This window comes from Bidens hawaiensis, unplaced genomic scaffold (genome assembly GCF_021521415.1).
Source record: "Bidens hawaiensis isolate Kalapana, Puna unplaced genomic scaffold, B.hawaiensis_p1.1 tig00003356_1, whole genome shotgun sequence".
NCBI classification, from domain to species: Eukaryota; Viridiplantae; Streptophyta; class Magnoliopsida; order Asterales; family Asteraceae; genus Bidens; species Bidens hawaiensis.
Genome location: NW_027491185.1, coordinates 1792266 through 1809530, shown reverse-complemented (window position 1 = coordinate 1809530; position 17265 = coordinate 1792266). Strand labels below are relative to the sequence as shown.

Below are 17265 nucleotides of genomic sequence, written 5' to 3'. Positions count from 1 at the left end.
ATTCTAGTCCGGCAACAAGAAGCAATCGACACTACTTCTTTCTTTGATTAACAGTAGTAGAACACGACTGTAACGTGGTATCTCGTTGACGGCGGCGATTCAGTAGGAGAACCCTAACATGCAACGCGGCAACAGAATTATGGTGGCAGAGAACCAACGGCCTCTCCCAAATCAAAACCTAATTGCAAGATGACAAAAAAGAAATACTCTTTCCTTTTTGTTTTTTCGTAGCACAGACCAAACACCCTAAAAAAAACCTTCTTTTTTATGTTTGAAAGATACGACAAAACCATAAAGAATATATGTGCACCTCTCTTTGACTTGCAAATTAATTCAACGAAAAAGCACCTTCTTGAATATTGCGCCGAACCAAAATTCTTGCAGGTTTTACGAATAGGACTTACAAACCGTAAAATAATTCTTCGTCTCAGTGCACCGTGTGTTCAACAAACTTTCGGCTCTGATGCCACTTGTTAGGTATTAAACAGAGTCGGTACACATCGGAAACACAAACACACGCACAAACGAAAGCAATAAATAAGAGACACGAGGTTTTACGTGGTTCGGTCAAGGCGACCTACGTCCACGGGCTGCAACTAGGTTATTTTTTATTAAGCACGGTACAAAGATTACAATACATGACCATGATATATATAGAGAACAATTAGGTTAAATGACTTAGGGACCAAGAAAACGTCAAATAGGCCATCCTCCATAATTAAACGGGCCGTCCCCTTTTGTTTTCTAATTGTCAACCAACGAACCCGACCCAAAAGCCTTCACTAATCCTAACATGGTTTTCAATTTTCAAATAACTAATGACTTCTATTTCCGTAAAACTTAGATTTAAGATTTAATAATGTTGAAATATTCAAACGTCAGTCAATAATAATATAATAGTAATAAAGTTCGTCAGTCAGTTACAAGATAAAAGATAAAGAACCCATCTACTTATGGTAAACAACACAACACAAACTCACTTCACTTTGGTCAACGGCGGCGGCAGTTTCATCTTCCTCAAACTTCATTTGCAGTCAGTCATGGGGTATGACTCTTCTCCCGCCAAAAGAAGAAAGATATCACATGACGTGGGGCCCAGTTCAGGGGATAAGGGTACTCAATCTAGTATCAAAAAGAAGCTTCTTGTTCTTGATGTAAATGGGCTGCTTGTTGATATTGTACCAGATGCAGATAAAGACCATAAACCTGATGCAATAATATCATCAAAAGCAGGTTAGTTTTGGCTGGTTTTAATCAGTGTTTAACTTGTACCGGATTTAGTTAAAAAATGGTACAACCGGACAATAATCTGAGTCAAATACTCAAACAGGAAGTTTGTACTTTGTATACGGAATTAATTGATTATAAAAGATGTAAATGAACCTACCTTGGACTTGCATGATACAAAATTGGTTGATTAACGAATCGTCTTTTTATGTGTTTACTCAGTTACAATTTATCCGCTAGGTTGATAGTCATTTTAAAAAAATATGGGCGGTATGGGCGGCAAATAAATATCAAAAAACTTTTTGGTTTTAAACCGACATTTAAAAAAAACGGCGGTATGATGTATTAGCAAACCGTCCAAAAATACCGGTTGCTTTACCAAAATTCGGTATAACCGGTTCAACTGGTTGGTATGCACCGGTATTTTAACATTGGTTTGAATACTTTGTGAGTTAAGTGATTGTTAATTTGGATGTTGGTTTTGTGGTGTAGTGTTTAAGAGGCCATTTTGTGATGAGTTTTTGAAGTTTTGCTTTGAGAGATTTAGGGTTGGAGTTTGGACATCAAGAACAAGGTGATTTGTTAGTATTTTGGTTTACTTGTGAATGGGTCGATTTAGGTTATGTTTTGTTTCGTTTGGTCTAATGGGGATCTAAGAGATGGGAAAATGACGAAAATATCCATTTTGGCCGATGATATTAAGGGGGTGTTTGGCTGAGCTTTTAAAACTGCTTATTTGTCTATTTGCTTTTTGAAAAGCAAAAGCATTCTGAAAAACTTTAAACTGAATCTTACCAAACAACTTTTACTTTCCAAAATCAAATAAGCAGTTTTTAAAAGCTTTTACCTTTTTAAAATCAAATAAGCTGTTTTTAAAAGCTCACCCAAACACCCCCCAAAAAAATAAAGTTACCTTTTTAAATTACAAAAATGGTATATGTTTTTAATTTCCACCAATCACAGAAGATTGTCACGCTGTGATTGGTTCGCAATTTTAAAAGCTCACCTAAAAGGTTTTAAAAGGGGTGTTTTAGGGACACCCACCCTTTTTCTAACCCCCCCTCCCCCTATAAGCCCCATATAGGGCTATAGGGGGTGTATTGGGTCTCCTATACGCTCCGTATAGGGCTATAGGGGGCGTATTGTGCCCCCTATACGCTTTGTATAGGGGGGTGTCTGGATGTCCTTAGTAGGAAGCTTTTTAAAACCTTTTAAAAGCTTTTACTTTTCAGAAAACATGTCACCAATCACTAACATATTAGACTCTCAATTTAAATGTTCTACCCCATATTTGAATCTCTTGCGCGACATTTTAGTTTAAATGAAAAATCATTTTTTTTTAATTCGTGGAGTCTTTATGAATTTGAGCAAAATGATTGAATCCGCTGAGCGAAATTGAAAATTGTTTTGTCAAAAGGCACTTGTCACACTGTGATTGGTTCACAATTTTAAAGTCAAAACTATTTTGTTAATTTTTTTGTATATTGGTTTTTATTAATGCCAACTATTATCTTTTGGTTGCCGCCGGTCTCAACTAACGAATTGGCTCCTAACGGTCCCAACTTTTAACCTATTTGTTCCCAATGGTCCGCGACAAACAGAATTCTAACGTTGTTAGTTGCAGGTCGTTTGAAAAACGTTTTTTTACCGGAAAACTCACATTTTTTTTCTGGAAAACTCAACATTTTCATTCTAGATATCTTTGTAACTTTGTATCGGACCGTTAGGAACCTTTTTCTAGTAAAATGCAAAATGGAGGTCAACGGAACCCTAGATACATCGTCGGAATCGGTTGGTGGTGCTCAAGTAGTGGTGATTGGTTGGTGGTGAGTCAATTGGTGGTGGTGTTTTCGGGAAAAAATGTAAGTTTTCCGCCCAAAAACGTTTTCCCGGCGACCTGCAACTAACGACGTTAGGATTCCGTTAGTCGCGGACCGTTGAGAACAAATATGTTAAAAGTTGGGACCGTCATGAGCCAATTCGTTATTTGGGACCGGCAGCGACCAAAACGCGATAGTTGGGATTAATAAAAACTAATATACCATTGTTTTTTGGTCAAAATGGATATTTACGTGATTTTCCTTTGGAAAGATTTAGATGACAAGAATCAGGTCCGAATAGGTCGAAAGCTACCCAAAATGTATTAAAATTATACAATTAATAGTATTTGACATAATATTCATTCGAAAAGGTTCAAAATTTGGTCAAAAAATGACCTACTTGATTCGACCCATAACTAAAAATATAACCTTTTGACATGCTATCCAACCCGCTCATTGTGTTGTCATATTTATTAAATTTCTACAGAAGGAATATAACACGAGTTCTTGACTTCCTTATGAAGGACACTCAACATCAGTTACTTTTCTGTTGGGTAAGACCATGCACTAATTATAATTTTTTTATGTTTAACATGTGAATCATGTATTTACTAATATAATGAAATTTGGCTTTTGTGCAGGATCAATCTCACTGCACAGAGACCGGTTACAACACTATTGAGAACACTGATAAACCGTTGCTATTAAAGGAACTTAAAAAGTTATGGGAAAAACAAAACCCTAATCGTCCTTGGGATAGAGGAGTGTATGATGCATCAAATACACTGCTTTTGGATGATTCTCCATATAAGGCGCTACGCAATCCCGTAAGCTGTCTTTTATTTTATTTAATTGTTGAGTGAATGTGTCAGTTTACTTCATATATCTTGTTTACATTTTCAGCCACATACCGCAATATTCCCATATACTTACAGTTACCTAGACGCCCACGATAATGGTTTAGGTAAGTCATGCTGTCTTTTCTCAAATGCTTATTTCTAGCCATTTACATAGGATTGAGTTTGTTCACCCTCTTTAACTAAATTAGAGAATACAGTGTTAGTTTATTGATTTTGTCAAAAATGCGAGTATTATTGTTTGTCCATTATAGGGTTGTTCACAAAGCTTGCGGCTCGCTCGAAAAAAGTTTGTTTGTAAACGAACCAAACAAAGCCGGCTTGGTTTGTAAATGAGTCAAGCCCAAGCCAAGGCCCGCTCATTAACTGGCTTGTTGGCTTGCTAGTTTGGCTCATATACATTTAACTCCAAGTTTTAATATATGTATTTTTATGTAATAAATAATAATAAAGTTAATAATACTGACATATAAATATTGAAAAGTCTAAATAATACATATAATATATTGCATCTGCCTCTCAATTTAAAAAAAAAATAAAAAAATAATACATATAATATTATAAACTCTCTGGTTTATAAATTTTGCATCATGTGCGTGTGTTAAAATATTTTTTTTTATCTTTAATATATCAACTTGTGTAAAATGTATCAACATGTTTAAAAATTGAGAAAAGAAACGAAAACAAAAAATGTTATCAAGCTGGCTCGAGCTTTTATGAGCCATGCTTGAGCTTGATTTTTCCACTCATTAATATAAACCAGCTGAGCTGGCTCGTTTAACTTCAAGCTTGAGGCCAACCAGACTCAGCTTGGCTTGTTTATTGCTCTAGTCTATTAGAGTTCCTGCGGTGTATGTCGTTTATTTGTAACATTTTGCCATAAGTTTGCCACATGCACCCTATTTGGAGATTTTACTTGGATGATCATGTGATCATATTTTTTTACCAATATCACAGGACCCGATGGCGACCTTTGTAATTATCTGGAAAGGCTGGCAGCATCTGATAATGTTCAAAAGTTTGTAGAGCAAAATCCGTTTGGTCAATCACCAATAACACGTGACAACGTGTCATGGGATTTTTACCATAAGATCATTTGTGCTCGTTCTAGAAAGAAACTTATTGTTATTGATTTGGGCGGGTTGCTTCTTGATGTTGTAACGGAACCACTTGAAGGATACAGACCAGACACAGTTTATGGGTCAAGAGCAGGTTTACATTCTTACTGTTATGATATAAAAAAATAGCTACGGGTCAAAGTCAGACCGGTCATAAATAGATTAAAATTCTCGCTGAAAGACTATATTTGATACATACGACCTTTTAAATCGTTTTATTCAGAGATAAAATCTTTCGTTGTAATAATATTGTTTTTGTAATCATAGTTTACGCCATTAATAAACTATAAAAGATCTAAAAAGGGACAAAAAACTGTTTCCCCGTACTTGGAAAGACCTTTTCAACCAGACCCTGTTTTGACCCGTTATCCGACTCAGTCATCTTGCCACTTCTACTTATTTATTTTTTTAATTTATTTTATATTTATTGCCGACGTTGATTATTTTACTTCTATTTATTCATTTTTAAATTTATTTTGTATTGCTGACTTGATTATTTTATGTTTTGCTTTTGCAGTGTTTAAGAGACCTTATTGTGACGAGTTCTTGCAATTTTGTTTTCAGACATTCAATGTAGGTGTTTGGACATCAACAACACGGTAATTTAATTAATATATCCAACTTACTAGTATTTGACTTTTTCTGGTTTTCTATTTGGTTTTAAGCAAAGTCAAGTCGTTTGTATGAATTTTGAGTAGGGGTGTAAACGAGTCAATCTGATTCCGAGCTCGCCTAGGCTTGGCTCGTTTCGAGCTTTTAGCGAGCCGATCTCGAGTTGCTAATGAGTGGCTCATCTCGTTTACACCCATAATTGTGAGTTACTTTACTAAACCTATGTTTCTGTTTATTTATGAGTTTGTATATTAATACAATTTTTTTATGCTTATAAGTATTTATGAACTTCATACAGACACAACACGGAACGCGCTCTTGACGTTCTCATGAGAGACACTCAACACAAGTTGCTTTTCTGTTGGGTAAAGTTGATTATGTTGTTTATTTCACTTTTAGGCGCGTAATAATTTATGTTCCGTTAATATTGATGATGTTTTTGAGCAGGATCTAGCATACTGTACGGACACTGGATTTCGTAGTGTTGAGAACATTTCGAAAAACATAATTCTAAAGGAACTTAGAAAGTTATGGGAGAAGAAGGATCCAAATCTTCCATGGGAATTAGGAGCGTATGATGAGTCGAATACACTTTTAGTGGAAAATGTTCCACACAGGGGTCTGCTTAATCCTGTTAGTGTTTTCTTTTTATTATTTTTTCGATTCTTTACAGTAAAACTTATAAGTTAACTTTACTTTTATTTTTCTTTTTCATTTTCAGCCGCATACAGCAATCTTTCCTTACCCTTACCGTTACTGGAAAAGAGAAGATAATTCCCTAGGTAACGTGCTCATTTTGCCACATGCACTTAATATATACAAATTAGTTTATATACTTGATGTGTTATTACAGGTCCAAACGGCGACCTTCGCGTTTATCTGGAAAGGTTAGCAGCATCTGAGAACGTACAAAAGTTTGTATCGGAAAATCCGTTTGGTCAACGGCCCATTAGGGAGAAAAATCTATCATGGCCATATTATCAAAAGGTTATTAACGCATTCTCGTATAAACGTAAAACCTTATCGGAACCAAAAACCGATGGTTCTACTGCTTTGGCTGCTCCGATTGTTTTGGAATCAGAAACTGACAATACTACTGTTTTGGTTGGTCAAACCTTAATGGAACCTGAAATCAGTATACCTACCGCTTTGGCTGCTCCAAACTTATCGGAACCAGAAACCGGCACTACCAGTGATTTGGTTGGTCAAACCTTAACGGAACCAGAGGTCAGTAGGTCTACTGCTTTGACTGCTCCAACCTTATTGGAACCAGAAACCGAGCGCACTACTGATTTGGTTGGTCAAACCTTAACGGAACCAGAAGTCAATATTTCTACTTCTTTGGCTGCTCCAACCTTATCGAAACCAGAAACCAACACGACTGATTTGGTTGGTCAAACCTTAACGGAACCAGAAGTCAACACTACTGCTCGGGTTGCTCCGACTTCATTGGAATCAGAAACCATAACTACTACCGTTTTGACTGCTCCAACTTTATTGGAACAAGAAACCGGCACTATTATTGCTTCGGTTGGTCAAAGTCAAACCTTGTCAGAACCAGAAGTCAACACTACTGCTCCGGCTGCTCAGATATTTTCAGAACCCGAAACTTTTTCCGTACTTATCTTCGAAACTCTTTTCAAGTATTTTATGTTAATAGTCAAAACAAACCATTATTCGAAAACCTCATTTTATTGTAATAGATTTATGTTTTACTTGTGGTTTCTAAATGGTTTGTTTGACTACAAATGCACAAACTTTATCTAATTTTGTATTTGAATAGTACATCAGGTGATGCTCAAACTGATGTGGACAATGTAAGCGTTTGCACTTAACTTTCTGTCAAGAATAAGAGTTCTTCACCAAAAAAATCGGGGAGTTAACGTTTCCTTTTCAGTCCCGATTGGTACTTTTTATTAATTTACTGATTTACCCCTTAACATCTGCAGGAAAGAAATGGTATAGGTAGTAAGGAAAACACAAACATTAATGTGCCTGTTTTTGAAACAAGCGGATCGAATGATATTCATCAAGATTCATCTCATCACGATATAATCGTCACAGTAAGTAGTTGTTATTGCACGTCGAAATTGGTATTTGGTGAACTTTTTGCACAATTTCTAGTTACAGAATAAGAAAAGAAATCATTTATTCATTCTTGTGGTTGAAGGTTAAATTCAGCTTCGTTTTCAATTTCGAAAAGGAGTTATTCTAGACAAAAGTAATAATAATAAGTTGAATAGTTTTCGGACAAAACTAGCATAATGTTTGACTTGTCGTTAACAGCAAATCAGTGACGATGGCAAGAGCCAGCAGAAAACAAAGAGGGAAAGACCACCAAAGATGGTGGATTTGTCGGTTGTGATGGTAAGCGAGATTATTTATTGACAAGAGATGATATGTTACAATCTGTAAGTAGTATAAATAGACAAAATACGAAACTCTAATCCTAACGCGGCCTCACCCTAATAAAGGTAATCCTAATATGTTCTAACAAAGGTAAAATAAAAAAATAATTTATATTTTTTAATCTTCTAAGTAAAGTGGGTTTGAAGTTTATATCATGAGTTTTCGACAAAATTAGCAATAATGTTTGATTTGTCTTTGTTAACAGAAAACATGCGGGGCAGATGATGGCAAGAACTCTAAGAAAAGAAAGAGGAGGAAACCACAAAAGTTGGTGGTTAAAAAACCATTTGGTTTATTAAAAGGTACTGAATTAGATTTCTGATTAGTAACAAACAATATTTATATATATATATATATATATACCATAATCATTAATACCCCGAGTTGACGCGTTTTCACACAAGTTGAATTTGTCATCCTTATTTAAATTACATGTTTCTACGTCTAGAAACTACTGGTCTCGATGAACAACCTCTATCCGTCTCGTGTGAAGGGATACATCCACTTCCAATTTTAACAAGTAAGCTATTTTAATTATTTTCACCAACATAACTTACTTTCGGATTCATATTTTTTTTTACACTTAATTAATATTGTTTTTTTTGTTGTGTACACAGGTAGTTCTTGTCTTAGTCCTGATCACGACGATAAATCACCAAATCAAGTCATTGTCACCACCGACTACCAACAAGATTGGCCGTTTATCAAGCAGTCTTCAATCTGGGCCACCATTGAATCTCTCATGGCACGCTTAACACCGCCTCAAAAGCCGCATTTTTCACCATTGAAAAACGCAAGAGAGTTTAATCGTGAAGGTTTAGCTGTTGGTCACATGGTCACATATTTGAAACTCATGTAGACGTTTTCATGCTTAAAACCCAATGATCACGTTGATATAATCCACGACAATTTGGATACTTTAGTCGACTTGGAGCCTCATGGGTTTAATGTGGATCCAATGAGAAGCCGTTTAAACGAGTTGCTTTCTTTGATTCACAAAGCAAGCCAACGTGATGATGATGCTCAAAGATCTTGAAAAGTGCAAACAGGAAAAGATTGTAATGGGGGAAGAGATGAACCGGTTAAAAGTGAGCATGCACAAGTTGCAAGAAAAGATGGCGCAAAATAAGAGTACGGAGAAAATGAAAGACGAAGAAATTACGAGGTTGCAATTGAACTTGCATCTTGTTCGCGACCGAATTAGTGATTTGAGCTTGATTTTGAAACACTTACAGCCACCCCTTTGTAAAAAAGGTGGTGTTTTGGTTTTGACATTATTATTGGTAGATGTAGTACTAATAATTTGTTGTACTATGTTAATGTGACAAAGTTGTTCTATGTTGTTTTAAGTTCTCAAGTTGGGAACCGGTTACAGCTAAGACACAATAGTGTTTTTTTTTATAAATTTAAAACCTTGGTAAAATGATGCTTATATTATCGCATATGGTATCTATATTTGGATATCACTAGACATAATATTTCTGTTCGGATAGCCTCTTCTTAGAATGGTACTAAACACTACGCCTTGCAAAACAAGTGCATGTTTAGTAAACTTCATATCGTGTCGTGGGTGTATATTCTCACATATCATAAGTACTAAACACTACGCCTATGTTATAGACCAACACCCAGTGAGCAAACTATGCACTGCATTCACAAGCCCAATTGTCGAATAAACCCTATATCGGTATACCAGCAGACCGGTTTCCTTTTGAAGGTATCAATATACACGGTTCATGTAATGGAATTCTATGTGTTCATGAATATCCAAAATGTGACATTCATCTATGGAACCTTCAATCAGACGCAAAGTAACCGTGCATGATCATCCTTTAAAGTTTAGTGTTTTCAATAATGCGGGTATTGAATTTGGGTTGGTTTTGATCCAATCATCGACGATTACAAGATTTTGATGTTGGGCAGACCAACTGCATATGTTTACACAATGAAGACACACGCTTGGCACACGTCTGCTTTCCCTGACACTACGTCTTATCGATTTGTTAACCGTTCTCAGTGTCTTTTCAGAGGAGCATTGCATTGGCTTGTAAAACCCGTAAAAACTAACTGTTATAATATAATGCCATTTCATTTGTGCTCTGAGGCGTATTCTTCCATCGAGTTACCGGAACCAAGTTGGGAAACCTTTGTAGTAACAACAATTAAAGGCTCTTTAGCCGTGATTTCTTCGGACCGTCATGGTCATAGTTGGATTTGGGTGAGGAATACCGTGGATGCTGCGTGGTCTGTTGCTTATAAATTGAATGCATATTCATTTAAAGAAGTACACAAAGTTTTGCAGATGGCCCCCCTATGAAGAATTACTATGTTGTTCTAGCGTTAACGGGATGCTGGTTTATAATACTTAGACACAGTCAAGGCGTCTGTACTCGAATGATTGTTTTGTTACAATAATTGACATGATTATGTTAGAGGAAAGCCTTGAATTGTTAGACATGGGGACTTTATGTATGTGATCAAGGAAGAAAAGAGAGCAAGTGAAGCTATGCAAATTTAGCTTTTATCAGATACTTACGGTTACTTTCGTTTATTTATTTAATTATTTTGGTGTTTTAATCATGCTAATTAACTTTGTTGCCAATATTTAATCATTGACAATATGACCCCATTAATCATGATTTGGTAGTGTAGCGGGTGAGAACGGTTTCAAATCAGGACGGGCTGGTTTAAATACAGCTCGTTTTTTTAAGAAAAACGTATCAAGTGACTTGTTGATTCACTCATTGTATTCAGTCTCGTTTGTGTTTGATTATTTAACTTTAACCGAACAAATAAATTTTCTTATTTTTGTTTGCTCGTTAAGAAAATAAACATGTTCGTGTTTGCTTATGTTCGTTCGTTCATATTCTAATATAGCACAAACAAACACAAGCGATCATAAATGACCGGATATGTAAATGATAGGCAGCCAATTAGTACCACTAGTAAATAATGTAAACATAATGTAAATGAATGCGTATAAATGAAACGTAAAAGGTCAGGCATAAACGAAGAAACATAAACAACATGTGTGAATATAATTTATTGTACATAAACATATACGAACGAAACGTGTTAAGATCGAGCATCCACAACAACAAACCTCACCAGAACTCCACATCAGATTCTAAACTTTTTTCAAAAAGCCTCCATTGTCTTCTCCACAACAAACCTACACAAATCCATTAAAAATTATATAATGTGTGCATGCATTAATGTATGAGAGAGAGAGAGAGAGAGAGGGTCACCACCACCGCCCGCCTCTTGTTTACAGGCAAGGACTCCACTCCACAACAAGGGAAGTCCGCCACTCTCGTTCGCCCATTTATCACATCATCCGGACCTCATGTTGGTTGTGCATTGTAGACGCTCTAACAAGCGTTCGAAATATAACTAAGAAAACCTCAAATATGATTATAATAGAATGCATACCTTAGTTAACATTGAAAACCATTAGAAAACATTTTTAAAAAGATGTAAAAGCAGATCATTCAAAAATATAACCAACACTAAACAACCAGCAAATAAAGCCTGGTACCCAAGGTAATTCAATGGCAAAAGGTAACCTCATATGCCCGCGATCACAAACAGCTTTGGGTAGCCCAAGCCAACCATCCTGAAGGCATACCATGGTAAAACTCGATTGAAATCGAATTAAAACTTGAAAACTTACGGTCTTCAGCTCAAATCACCACTTAGACCATCCTCAATGACGCGGTTTGGGGGGGGGGGGGGGGCGATATCCCCTCGGAATCTCGCTGAGGGTCGGGGGTTTGGGTTGGGCACTAATGGGCAGTGCTGTGAAGACCAGGCCACTTTTGTGATTTGGGTGGGTGCAACGGTCATATGACCGTTATCAATTAAAAAAAAAAAACCTATTTTCTCTTTATACACCATCAAATTATAACCCATACACATTTAACATTTAAATTTAAAAAATAAACTTAAATCTAACCACTATTTGAAATTTAAAATTGTAATAGTTTATCCTAATAACTTTTTTGCTATTTTGAATTAGCCATAAATAAGTAAATTAAAATATAGTGTTTAGGGTAAATATATATGAGGCTGATTAGGTTAGTTACATTAGGCCCAAACAAAGAATGTACATATTATATAGAATTACACATGACAGAATACCTAGAACAAATCGTTAGTTACACAAACAATGTCGTACGATGATCATATGTGTGAAGAACTGGTTGTTGAAATCCTATCAAGACTACCAACTAAATCCATTCTCAGATTCAGGTCAATTTCCAAATTATTATATGCTGCTATAGGTAGCCCCGAGTTCGTCCGACTCCATACTCTTCGATCTCCGAAAAAAGTCATGATTACACACAGATGTCATAAAACAGCACCCCCTAAACGCATCTATACATTGCATTCGGAAGCCCAAATGTCGTCGAATAATCCATATACCGGCATACCAGCAGTCCGGTTTCCTTTCACAGATTACAAAATATTTGGTTCGTGCAATGGAATTCTATGTGTTCATGAATATCCAAAAGGTGACATTTATCTATGGAACCCTTCAATTAGACGAAAAGTAACCATGCATGATCATCCTTTAAAGCTTAATTTTTTCTATGTTGCGCGTACTGCAATGTTGGGGTTTGGTTTCGATCCAACCATCGACGATTACAAGATTTTGATGATGCACAAACCACATGCATTTGTTTACACAATGAAGACACACTTGGCACGCGATTGCTTCCCCGCCTTATTATTGGTTTGTTTCCGATTCTCAATGTCTTTTACACGGAGCATTACACTGGCTCACAAAAACCGATTTTTATTATAATATCTTGACATTCCATTTGAGCTCTGAGGTTTTTTCTACCATCGAGTTACCCGGACCAAGTTGGATAACCTTTCAAGTAACAACCATCAAAGGCTCTCTAGCCATGATTTCTTCAGACCCTCATGCTCATAGTTGGATTTGGGTGAGGAATACCGCAGCTGCTTCTTGGTCTGCTGCTTATAAGTGCGATACAAATCCATTTAAAGAAACACGCATGGTTTTGCAAATTGCGCCCAGTGAAGAATTCCTATTCTGCCTCCTGGTTTATAAACCTGAGACACAGTCAAGGGTTGCGGAGTTGAGTGATTGTTCTAAAATGTTTGACATGAATATGTGTGTGGAAAGCCTTGGATTGTTAGATATGGGGACTTCATCTGAGCAAGGAAGTAAAGAGAACAAGTGAAATTAGTAGATTTAGCTTTTATCAGAATACTTATTATTACTTTCAGTTAGTTATGTTGGTGTATTAATCATTCTTTATGTTACTTTGTTGCCAATATTTCATCTATGACAATAAAACCCTTTTAAGCATGATTTGGTAGTGTGGTGAGTTAGAACGAGTTCAGATTAGGACCGGCTGGTTTAATTGTGTTTTAGGAAAAAAACATATCAATAACTTGTTGATTTACTCAATGTTTTTCAAGCTCGTTTGTGTTAGATGTTTAACTTTAACCGAACAAACGAAGACGGACACTTAAACAAATGAAATTTTTTTTGCTCACCAAGAAAATGACATATCTATAATATATATAATCGAAATCTTTGAAAATTCTTTGGTTGCTCTCTACATTCTCACAATCAACCAGATTGCATTATTTGTAAATGAAGACTTTTCATGCATTTGACCCGAATTCACGGGTATGGGTCTCATCAAACCCAGATATACCTTAAACGGGTTTTTAACATCTCATTAAATTAAAACTTAATCTCACCAAATATTTGATATGAAAATCTTATAAAATAGGAATATACTAAAAATTAATGTGTGATTATATATATTATTTAGGGGGTGTTGGAATTCCTTAATTTAACTCCTTATAACTTATATAAGTTATAAGTTACAAAAAAAGTGTTTGGGTATACAAAAGTCCTTTACTAACTTATCTTCTTATCAATATCAGATTTCCCATTACACCCTCCTTCCACCCAGCATCAAATCACGCCTTCCTTCTTACTTTCTTATTCATTACCATTACTACTAACCCTTCCGACAGATCTCCGGCAACCGTTTCCGATTAATTCAATTCAATCTTTTCTTCATTCATTCAGATCCTCCTTTTTTTCACTCTTCCAATTCCATGACGGAGGAGATGTTCCGATTCCAGCAGGAGAAGATCAGAAAAAGACTTTAATTATTATTATTACTATTATTATCATCCGACGACCGTTTCGTTTCTTCTGATTATTATTATCTCTGATATGGCCGCCGATGCTTTACCGCCATTCCGGCCGCCGTCTTACGAAACCTCTCCGATAAGCTTTATGAGAAGCGGAAGAATGCAGCCTTAGAGGTTTATTTATTATTTAATAATAATATTTTAATTGTTTAGATTTCGACTTATACTTAGGGTTTTGGATGTGTGTTTAGGTTGAAGGAATTGTCAGCTGCTGGTGATCATGATAAGATTACTGCTGTCATTCATTTCATATCTAATTCATTCATTTTCATTTCATCTTCTTCTTATTTTTAGGGAGGCTTGATCGGCTTGGCTGCAGCTACCGTTGGTTTGAGTTCTGAAGCTGCACAACATCTAGAGGTTTCCATTCATTCATTTCTTTCTTTCTTTCTTTCGTGCAATGTTTTTCATATGCTATATAGAGTTTGAAAATGATACACTAGTGACTAGTTAGATTTCTGCACTCGGTGTATTACTTATGCTAACTGCATCATCACATCAATCGGATTGACTGCCCAGTGATACGCTGATGGTCTTGTGGTACAGATGTTACTTGTCACTCTTGATTGATTTGTGTGAGCTGTTTTCATTATTAGATTTCATTTGAGTTCTAATTTCACCTGAACAGCCATGCTTATTTCTTTAGCATCATTTATTGTCTATGTTGTGTGAGGTTGTGTGTTCTTTGTTAAGGTTCCTGAAAAATAACATATATATTGGCACATTAAAGAGGTGTCTTAGTTTTTGAATGCCCTAAGCATTATCTAGAATCTAGGATGTTTTTGGCTTAGATGTTGCAATGAGTCACGGCAGTCGACTTGTCAGATTTTGAAATATATTATAAGAAAAGGCACGTGAGCTAGTGAATAGTCTCCCATTTATTCCTTTAAAGACAAAGTATGTAACTTGTTTGGTACCTATGGTGGCTTTGTACATTGACTTATTGGTCTATAGCTGGGTAGGTTCAATTGAGACAATAGAGGTGAATCAGTAATGGTTCCAGGAACTCAGGAAGTGTGTAACATCAACCGTGCATTCCAAAGTCTACATAGTAGATAATTTGTATATGGTTATAGATATATTTAATCTTTATATAGATATGATTAAACTTATATACCAAATTCATAAGCTGAATTCTCCAAATTAATTAAAGGGGCATCTGATTGAACTGTAGGTGTTTCATGTCCAGTTTACATATGATGGTCAGAAGTTGAATCATTATATCTTAGTTGGGGCTTTAGGCGAGCTTCTCTTACATTTTTTGTTAGGTTTTTGTCTTTGTTGTAGTTCTTGAAATGTCTATTTCCCTTTCACCAATGTAGACTTGCTTACTCTAATGAAAAACTTTTATCAATATGGAGGATGATCTACTTTGAATCTGGGGTTTAGTAATTGGTTTCTAAAACTTTCTTAATTCTTATTCGTGCACATGCAAGAATTTTGTCTGAAACGTTTAGTTGTTCATGATAAAAAGAGTTAAAGTTTGGTTGATGGAAATCTACTTGAAAGTGTGTTGCTGAATTCTGAATTGTTTTGACATCTCTTTTACATGTGAATGTGCAAGATTATTCAGTCTTCCCAAATTCTTTTAGCCCCATCACATTCAGATTTATAGTGTACCATATTGATATATGATTTTAGGGTACTATTTGTTAATTTGTTTGCCATTTTCATGCATGATAGCAAGGTGAGACACAGGTTGGTCAATACTTTGAAGAAATTATAACATAGTAGTGTTATACTTGTACTAAACATTTAAGTTCTCTATGTATGTTCTTCTTACTGATTCATTAATTTGTGTGAGGCATTAGAGGCTATGGTGGTTGTATTGTAGTTATTTATCTTTGATAAAATGTTATGTACTGACTGCCTTACTTTTTTTGTAACGTAAATTTTATAGGTTTTCTTACAATCCCATAGAAGATGGTTCTATTGATGAAGATCATGAAGAAGTTCCGGCTACAAATCGTACGGCTGATGATAATATGCTTATGGCAGCGATAAGAGATGCTATTGCGCAAGAAATAATGGAATCGCAAAGCGGAATATAGTATGACATCTCGAATGTAGTATTATTTTGTTATTATTGTGTATTTTTGGTGTTTTTTAATGCGGAATCCCAAACACCCCCGTAGTATGACATTATTTTGTTATTATTGTGTATTTTTTGTGTTTTTTTAACATCTCGAATGTAGTATTATGATGGTTTAATCAAAAAATTATATGTAAACAAATTTTATGATGTATATTTTGTAATTTCTTTTTCAATATGCTAGAGATGAAAAAAGTATAAATAAGCAATCCCAAACACTTTTTAAAAATAAACTTAATCACTTGTATAAAAATGTCCTTTTTGATCATTTTACATCAATAAGTTAAACCAAACACTTTTTTTAAAACTCCTTATCAAATACTAACAATACCTTTTCTACTTATCACAAAAAGTTCTTTTCACCTTAAATAAGGAATCCCAAACACACCCTTATAATTAAAAAACAATTTTATAATAAAAAAAAAATAAGCGGGTCATGGGTCTCACCAAACCTATATAGCTTTTAAACCGGGTTATAACATCTCATTTATTTGTGAAACTCTTTCATCATCAAAGTAACCATAAGTAAATTATTAACTTCCTTACAATAAATAAAATTAAAATCCAAAAAATATATATAAATACTACAAAGAAATAATATAAAACAACCCCGTAATACAAGAATTAAAAACTAGTTATGTATATAGGTTAACCTCAAAATGTATATGGGTAGTGTAGTTATAGCGTGACCCTCAATAATTTTCAAAATTTGACCTTTTTGATCAAAATGGCTGTTAGAGCGTTTTTCAGATGGCCAATTGATACAGTGAAGTATGATACATTGAAATATGATGGGTAGTGTAGCAATAGCGTGACCCTTTAATTAATTATTAAGCAAACACATCCTTGAATAATGGAAAATGAAATTGATTTTTGGTCGGTTTGATCAAAAATTTCAAAGTTTAACCATCTATAGTCAGAATTGG

The 17265-nt window shown here is 35.2% G+C and overlaps 2 protein-coding genes and 1 pseudogene across 3 annotated transcripts; all 3 read left to right on the top strand.

Annotated features, from left to right (window-relative positions):
• Window positions 1-967: 967 nt before the first annotated feature.
• Window positions 968-7769, top strand: LOC143623173 (uncharacterized). The gene is made up of 13 exons (XM_077094138.1): window positions 968-1233; window positions 1720-1801; window positions 3535-3601; window positions 3689-3874; window positions 3951-4011; window positions 4862-5116; window positions 5540-5621; window positions 5933-5999; window positions 6082-6267; window positions 6356-6416; window positions 6488-7277; window positions 7418-7451; window positions 7584-7769. The coding sequence occupies exons 1-13, from the start codon at window positions 1041-1043 to the stop codon at window positions 7767-7769; spliced, it is 2250 nt and encodes a 749-aa protein (XP_076950253.1). The 5' UTR covers window positions 968-1040.
• LOC143623229 (DUF724 domain-containing protein 6-like) lies at window positions 7409-9000 on the top strand. 2 transcript variants are annotated; one of them, XM_077094183.1, is made up of 5 exons: window positions 7409-7697; window positions 7921-8001; window positions 8249-8345; window positions 8492-8563; window positions 8661-9000. In XM_077094183.1, exons 2-5 carry the CDS (start codon window positions 7978-7980, stop codon window positions 8900-8902), a joined length of 435 nt encoding a protein of 144 aa, XP_076950298.1. In that variant the 5' UTR covers window positions 7409-7697; window positions 7921-7977; the 3' UTR covers window positions 8903-9000. The 2 variants fall into 2 exon arrangements, with proteins under 2 accessions (XP_076950298.1, XP_076950296.1); XM_077094181.1 differs by having other exon boundaries at window positions 7409-7757; window positions 7850-8001.
• A 3211-nt stretch (window positions 9001-12211) lies between these two features.
• LOC143623172 (F-box/kelch-repeat protein At3g23880-like) lies at window positions 12212-13253 on the top strand (annotated as a pseudogene).
• Window positions 13254-17265: the final 4012 nt, after the last annotated feature.

Excerpts from the sequence above, each read along its gene's own strand:
- LOC143623229 (XM_077094183.1), top strand. The coding sequence starts at position 7,978 with ATGGTGGATTTGTCGGTTGTGATG. Across the intron at positions 8,002-8,248 it reads TGGATTTGTCGGTTGTGATG|AAAACATGCGGGGCAGATGA; the intron begins GTAAGCGAGATT and ends CTTTGTTAACAG. Across the intron at positions 8,564-8,660 it reads TCCACTTCCAATTTTAACAA|GTAGTTCTTGTCTTAGTCCT; the intron begins GTAAGCTATTTT and ends TTGTGTACACAG.
- LOC143623173 (XM_077094138.1), top strand. The coding sequence starts at position 1,041 with ATGGGGTATGACTCTTCTCCCGCCAAAAGAAGAAAGATATCACATGAC. Across the intron at positions 3,602-3,688 it reads ATCAGTTACTTTTCTGTTGG|GATCAATCTCACTGCACAGA; the intron begins GTAAGACCATGC and ends GCTTTTGTGCAG. Across the intron at positions 5,622-5,932 it reads GTTTGGACATCAACAACACG|ACACAACACGGAACGCGCTC; the intron begins GTAATTTAATTA and ends AACTTCATACAG.